Source organism: Cucumis sativus, chromosome 2 (genome assembly GCF_000004075.3).
Source record: "Cucumis sativus cultivar 9930 chromosome 2, Cucumber_9930_V3, whole genome shotgun sequence".
In the NCBI taxonomy this organism is placed as follows: Eukaryota; Viridiplantae; Streptophyta; class Magnoliopsida; order Cucurbitales; family Cucurbitaceae; genus Cucumis; species Cucumis sativus.
The window spans coordinates 7,890,686-7,898,331 of record NC_026656.2 but is presented as its reverse complement, the minus strand read 5'-3'; the positions used below and the strand labels follow the sequence as shown (position 1 = coordinate 7,898,331).

The 7,646-nt window shown below is 32.0% G+C and overlaps 1 protein-coding gene across 1 annotated transcript; it reads right to left on the bottom strand.

Annotated features, from left to right (window-relative positions):
• Nucleotides 1-3,300: 3,300 nt before the first annotated feature.
• LOC101221613 (protein PHYTOCHROME KINASE SUBSTRATE 1) lies at nt 3,301-5,091 on the bottom strand. The gene has a single exon (XM_004138941.3). The coding sequence runs from the start codon at nt 4,958-4,960 to the stop codon at nt 3,488-3,490; it is 1,473 nt and encodes a 490-aa protein (XP_004138989.1). The 5' UTR covers nt 4,961-5,091; the 3' UTR covers nt 3,301-3,487.
• Nucleotides 5,092-7,646: the final 2,555 nt, after the last annotated feature.

Genomic DNA, 7,646 nt, shown 5'->3' with positions numbered 1-7,646 from the left:
AAAGTGTGAATCAAATCTTAAGATAATTTTAAAATGTGTAACGCAAACATTTTGCTCTCAAACCAATTTAATTAGTGCCCAAGAAGTGCCTAAGTGTGACTTTTAAACTCAAAACTAACAACAAATTACCTACGATAACAACTCTAAATATGTGACACTTTAAATATTAAAATAACTTTAATAAGACGACTCACTTTCAAACTTAAAACCAACCTAAAATGTTTCTATTGATATACTATTAAAATTAAACTTTTGATATCAATTTCTACCTCAATACTTTAGATCCTCAAATATAAGATACTAAATAGATTTTTTCCACGAACTTTTCTCATTCTTGCTCAAACATATCAGGACATGATTATGTACATATTGAACCTTTGAACCTCACAAATCATTCTAGATTTCTTCTCCAACATTCAAGCTTTTTCCACCATCTCATCACAAAATTTTATCTTCAAGGATTTTGGTTCTTTTGGAAATGTAAAATCCAACTAAAACCAAGACAATAATTATAATGAAACAAAGGAGACAAAATTTTACATTTAAGTGAAAAATAAGTGGCACACAACATATCTCTGCCCATATTTTTTTACGTGGCCAAAAAAATGTTGCCAGAGTCCAAATTCTTGTATTGCGATAAATTCAATTTACACAATTAAATCTATTCTTATTATTTCAAATATTCACCAATCTTTTGTTTTCTTTGACTATATTTAACACCAATATTATTGTCAATACTCTATGGTGCACTTGGCTCAAAAGGAATATCAGAACTTTCTATGGCATTTGAAAAACATAAGTCATTTATGTAGAACGATATCATTTCTTTGACGGTCCTTGGGTGCACAAAATCTTGTTGTTTTGTAATTACAATATTTCTAAAATTGCTCTGAGGTGGGTTGTGTTTCTTTATAATTGACCTGCATTCTGTCTGTTTTGAGCTATATTCTCCAGGTCTTTTGTACTTTTACGACCTGTTGAATGAATGCATCTCTCTTGACATCGAGATATATATGATGAAGATATATTAAGGAGGTATGATCAACATAGTCAAGATGTTCTGCTAGTGTATTTCTGATTCCTTCCACTAGTATCTTGTTCAAAATGAAAAAACTAAATAGCATTTAGTGAAGACTGAAATATGCAAATAATAATAATAATGGTTTTGTTAGAAATTTAGAATATATTTTGAAATGGGCCACGGAGTTAGGGACGGTAGGTTGAATAATTGATATTGGAAACCCAACATTCTTCCTGCTATAACAGATATATGAGTTGTTAACATCCCAAGTTTTAATGATTTTTCAATTGAATGATACATTCATACTCGTTCTATCTAGAAATAAAGGCTGCTTTTATTATCAATATTAACTATGATTGTTGCCTTTACACCTATATGATAGTGAGTTTTCAAGCAACCTCTATCTCTCATATTCTTGAAATCTAACTTTCATATATATAACTATATCTAATAGATACTCTCATAAATTCTTCAAAACCCGACAACCTAATCGGTTGAAACATTATATTCTTGTGATTCAAAGGTTTAGAAGTTTATAAATATATGATCTCTTGATAAAAAACAGTTCGAGTTTTGAATCTCCATTCACACATGTGTTTGGAGAAACTACCTCTCACTAACATCACATGAATATCTAAAAACATAATTGACAAATTAAAAGAAACACAATGAATTTAGGTCGAATGCTTCAAATATAAAAAATAAAAACCACACACCAGAAAGAGATCGGCCACTAGTAAAAAATACACAATAATTCTCTCTAATCCTAATGGCAAACAAGTGAGACTCCTTTTATAGAGCATAGAGTCCACCAACTCTTCTAATATTTGTCAAAACATAATAATACCTTTGATGAAGATAAAAAACAATAAAGGAAAGCAAAAATCAATATTAGGTTTCGTCTTTTCCATATAAGTTGGAGGAAAAGAAAGGTGCAATTGATTGGATTTTTCTTAATATAGCAACTACATGGAACCAGAAATTAACCTCAGACCTCTACAGAGATTATTATTGGATATAAATATAAATTAAAATGAATTGAGCATAAAAAGAAAATCACCCAAATGATAATTGCAGCTAGCTAGAGGCACATACTATGAAAAAATGTAAAGGTATAATGTTTGTAATTAGAGCCACAGATTATGATAAGAACATTATGATCAGGTTAACTATCATCATAGTTAACACACCTATGTATGTGCTCTCTATCCCTCCCACACAAAATTAAAATTGAAAATTATTATTTTTGTGCGACGGGAAGATGGGTGACACCTAAATTGGTGCATCTTGAATGCATTCAAATTTTTGCTATATCATTGAGTAAAACAAAAATTAAGAAAATGGAAACATAATTTAGTTGGCCAAGAGAATGAATACTATATCTATTAAAAGGAAACGATATTGACTTGAACTTTTTATTTGAAGGGTTTTTCATAAAGGCTTTTAATTTCTTTGTCTTATGTCAATGAAGAAGTATTGCCACTTAGGTTTACACTATATCTTAATTAATTTATTAATTAATTTATTTTATTATAATGAATAATTGTAAATTTAGTAGATAGATTTAAAATAATTAAATATATAACAACATTTTAAAAAACTTGCAAATATAGCAAAATTTATCAAATTCTATGAATAATAGAAGTCGATAGACCATGTTGCAAATATTGGTTTATTATCGAGTTTATCAGCAATACAAATCTATCACTCATAGTTTTGCTATATTTATAATTTTTTAAAAATGTTGCTACATTCTTAATTATTATTCCTAAAATGGACATATTCTTTTCATGATTCAACTTAATTATTTCATATTTAGTAACTATTTTGTTTTTTAAAATTAATCTTATTTTCTCCATCTTTCTTAAATACAATAGTTGAATTCTTAGCCAAATTATGGGGAGAGAAAACAATATTTTAAAAGTTGTTTTAAGTTAATATTTTAAAAGTTGTTTTAAATTTTTTGGGTGGATTTTTTAAGCCAACTGGTAGAAGCTGGTAGATAACAAAGAAAAAGAGTTAGAAGAGAAGGAATAGTGTACATAAATTAAACACTTGGAATAAGTAAAGGATGGTTTAGTTATTATTATATATAGTTCATATTACATTTTTATATAACATTTTGCCTATATGTTAAATAATCATTCATATGCTAATTTACTGCTGAATGAAAAAAAAGCATTCATTTACACAGATGAATTGTGACGGTGCAAAATGCAAGAACAACGTCACATCAACTAAATAAGGAGAGTACTAACGAATTATAAGAAAACCAAAAATTAGAAATAAAGTCAGGAGAGTTTAGAATAATAATGTATACATACCCCTCACTCGTACCAAAGGTATATTCAAATTTGGAATAGCAGTGAATAGGAAAATATCCTATTTTATAGTAGAGTAGAGTAAATAAGTATAGTTCAAATGTTTAATGTACTTATGGAAATATGAAGATAACATGCAATCATCTCACTGCATATTGAAGGTTATATTGGTAAGCCTTGGGGAATAAGGGCGAGGAAGCGAGCGTGTGGCGAGACCATGATGTGGCAGAGGCAGGGGAATAGGCAACATCGACGACGACCCTTGCGATTTGAAACTGAACCCTCCGACTTTGGTCTCATCTTCAAACCTTTTAACTGCCATCAACGACTCGGAGTTACGTTGTTCCATGAGAAGATAATCAGAGTTGTTAGACTTGTTACCACCCATTTTGCGTTCATACTTATTATTACCTTCAGCAACTCTTACTGCTTTCTCACTTTTACACCCTAAAATACTACTCGGTCGCCTCTTCGGGACAACGACAACCTCTTTGTGCACATTAACCCTCATTGGTGGTGGTGGCACCACTCTGGCTGGACTGGTAGTGGAGGGGCGCCGTTCGTCGAAGTCTAGAGCACTGGCAGTGACGACGCTCCAGTCAACGCTAGCTTCACTGGGCGCATAACAAGAGGCAGTTGGAGAGTGGAATGGGTTGGTTTGCTTGGTAAGGCTTTCAATCTCAAACAAGTCGGAGCTACAATCGCTATTCACCTCGTCCTCGTTGTAAAACATTCCTGATCCTAAGGTGGTGCTGTGGTTATTTGTTTTATCCCAAGAAAGCATGGTTAGCCTTTTTTCCAGGCTCATTGGTTTATTGTTTCTGAGCCTTCCCGTCATAGGCGAACCGAAAACCTCTAACGACTTTCTTTCAACTACTTCTTCAGGTTCTTGTAAATGGACCATCTTCAGTGATGATGCTGCAGTTGGAAAGCCTCGAAACGAAGGCGCTTCTCGATCCAATATATTATTAATATTATTTCGTGTTGGGTTTGTTGTGATTGCATTGCTGAAACTGATTTCACCCACGTCTTCAACTGCAGTACTTTTTTTGTTGCTTGTACAGCACATGCAATAGCCAAGTGTATTGGATAGAAAGCTCTTGTTGTTGTTACTACTCCTCTTCTGGAGCGAATAACTGTTACTGGCAATTGTTGTTGCTATTGCACTTGTTGTTGTTGTGCTTTTAACGATCTTCAGCAAAGGTCTTTGGCTGTTGACGCTACTGGATTCCGATCCAACACTTGGAGTTCCAAGCCTCGGCTTTGGCAATTTCAAGGCTTCCTCCATATGAGCAACAATAAGTTTATCAAGCTTTTGAGACGATGGATGATTGTTACTTGATCTTTGAGTGCTCTCATCTTCCATTCCGTCATTGAAGTACTTTTCAGCTCCAAATATTCCAATCTCTCCATCTTCACCGCCTCTGCTACAAGGAATCATGTTGGGGCTTTTTAGGTAACGAGTTGACTCAGCGAGTTTGCGGATGAAGTCATGGTCTTCTTTCGCAGATAAGTAAGACGAGAAGGAGGTGTCGCCATAAACTCCCAAACTATTATTGCTATCAATATGGGTATCAAAAGGCAATGTTTTAGATGATATGGAGGTGAAGATGTCCATTGAATTCGAAAATTGGATCCCAAAACAAAAGGAGACACCAAAGAGAAGACAGAGAGCTGATCAAAGAGTGGTAAATAATAAGATTTGAGAATTCAGAAATGAGGAACAAAGTTTGGTTCTATAAGAAGAAAAGTTGTGAGAGATTGTCAAGACATTATGAAGGCAGGACCATTCACTTTATGGCCATACCGACAATGAATTTAATTTCTTTCTTTCATAAAAATACACAATATTATAAATTTGTTTTTTCTTCCTACCTTTTCACTCCATATACTTTTTTCTCTTGACAGCTATAAGATTTTGTAATATGTCATTAACATTCTCACCAACGTAGACAATCTTATTCATTGTATTAGACCATTTTTTTTCTTGTGTATGACTAGTAAAATATCAAAAGTTTGAGTTCAAGCCTTAACAAGTGGGTTTTTTTAAAATATATAATAAACTGACAAAATATTTACCTTCTATGAAATAATTTTAAAAATGAAAAAAGTTCACAAGTCCACAATGTAAAATATCAAAATTACCCTAGCTAATTAGCACACGATAAAGCGGTCACACAAGTGCGATACACGATCATGTAATTATTTTTAACGAAGTAAAAAAATGTTTCAAATCTAAACGATCGTGTTGAGTAGGTCAATGATTGTTTAAAATATATCAAAGTGATATTTAAACAATGTTCGTATTTTGGAAGATGAGTTACAATAAAGAAAGAGAAGATGAAGAAAGAAAAAGAAAAGAAAAATGAATAAAAATAGAAGAAAAAAAATCTTAAACACGAATTGAATATAAATAAATGGCAAAGAAGAAGAAAGAGAAGTGAAAATTAGTCTCCAATATCAAGAGCAAATCTCGAATATAATTTATAAAAAATTTCTACTGGCTTAATGAACTTTTTTATTATGTGTAAACTTTTTTATTTTGTTACACATGTTGTAAATATTTTGGTGTTTTGTTATATTTATGAAAATTAACCTTTAATAAACTGTTAAAATGTCAAATAAATATATAAATTTTCTATTATCCTTAAAAAAAATTTGGAGAGTTTGCAAAAATAGAAAAAAAAATTATGATAGCAGAGTTCATGTCACTTACATTTTCAAAATTTCAAAACAACAAATTTAAAAGTAAATTACCACCAAATTACCTTTTGATTACCATCATATTTGCCAAATTTGCAATATGCAAAATGAGGTGTTATGAGCTGTTTTTTTTTTAAATATTTTTGTGATCTAATGCAATTTCTAAAAAAAAAAAAAAAAAAAAAAATCCTAAAATATAAAAAATGTTTAAAAATTAATGGAATTGTATTTAGACTTTGTAATTGACAGTTTTCAATGTTTTTTTCAAAGGATGTTACCAAGCTTTTATTTCAGCTCCACGTTTTATAAAACCATTTGCTCTCAAAATAGTAAGGGAGGCTACATCCTATACTGATTCTTCTCATGAACTTTCGATTTCCATACGGTTGATGTCACCCCCCCCCCCCCCCCCTCAGACATCTACTTGTTCGTTTCGAGACGTGGCGTGAAGCCAACTGACATTGCTCCCTCTTTGAACAGTATTCAGTTGACCTTGACTACTGATCTTTTACAATGCTAAACAACCTAAGTAATTTAAAACTTATGCAGCAAAAATTAAGAGAAACAAACTTCAACAACTTCTTATACTTTTTAACAAGTAATCGAGGCTAGATGCCACTAGGTACAAACTATAGTTACAGACCAAACAGAAATTTAACAACTGCACTTAACCTTATGCAAAACCATGTACATGATAAGGTTTAAAATAAAACTGACCCTTAGTAACTAAACTAATTACAACTTTTCACGACAGACTTTGAAGACAATGATTAGGTTTGTGGATCACGACCTCTACTTGGAAAGAGGGGAAAACATTTGGAAAGAGTGAGCTAAAATAGCCCAGTGAGTGATGGTTTTATTAAAACATATATTTTTTTAAAAAATAATTTAGTTTTAAACTTCGTCTTCAACATAGTTAAGTCAATTTACTCGTTATATCATATGAAATACAAGGTGGACCCTCTGACGATACTCATCTTGTTATAGCTACAATGAGGTAGGTAACCTACAGATCATTTATCTCAAGAAATGTAACACCCTCTTCTCAGAAATCTATCCCAACTGTGATAGCATACATGGGTATTTACTGATAACCTCTATCATAGGAACCTTTGTGCACAGGCCATATCCTCCCAAAGGGTTCCTATATATACATTGTACCGTATGGTCTAAAACGTTCTAAAAGCATTCTTTACTTAAATACTTATCAAACATTTTAAATCTCATGCTTTAGAAACATTTTGCTAAAATAGTAAACTCAAATAATTCATACATCAAAGCATGTTTAAAACATTTGATAGATAATTAGATTTAGAAATCAAATTTAAATTCATTTTATTACTCATAGATAGTAGCTTAGACTATTGGTTTATATATTTGTTTGATCTCCTCTTAACTTGAAATAATGAAAAATAATTCTTTTTAATTCTTCAGAACTTTACTTAAAAATTTCCTAAAATATAAAAAACATTACTTTGACATGGCTGGCACGCACGGGTGGGCGACAGGGCCCTGGCCGCGCACGTTGGGCTGCCCGCGCTAACCTCACAAGAGGTTTGTTGCACGCACTGAGCATGCCTGCGCACAGACACACCATGTGC

Excerpts from the sequence above, each read along its gene's own strand:
- LOC101221613 (XM_004138941.3), bottom strand. The coding sequence starts at position 4,960 with ATGGACATCTTCACCTCCATATCATCTAAAACATTGCCTTTTGATACC.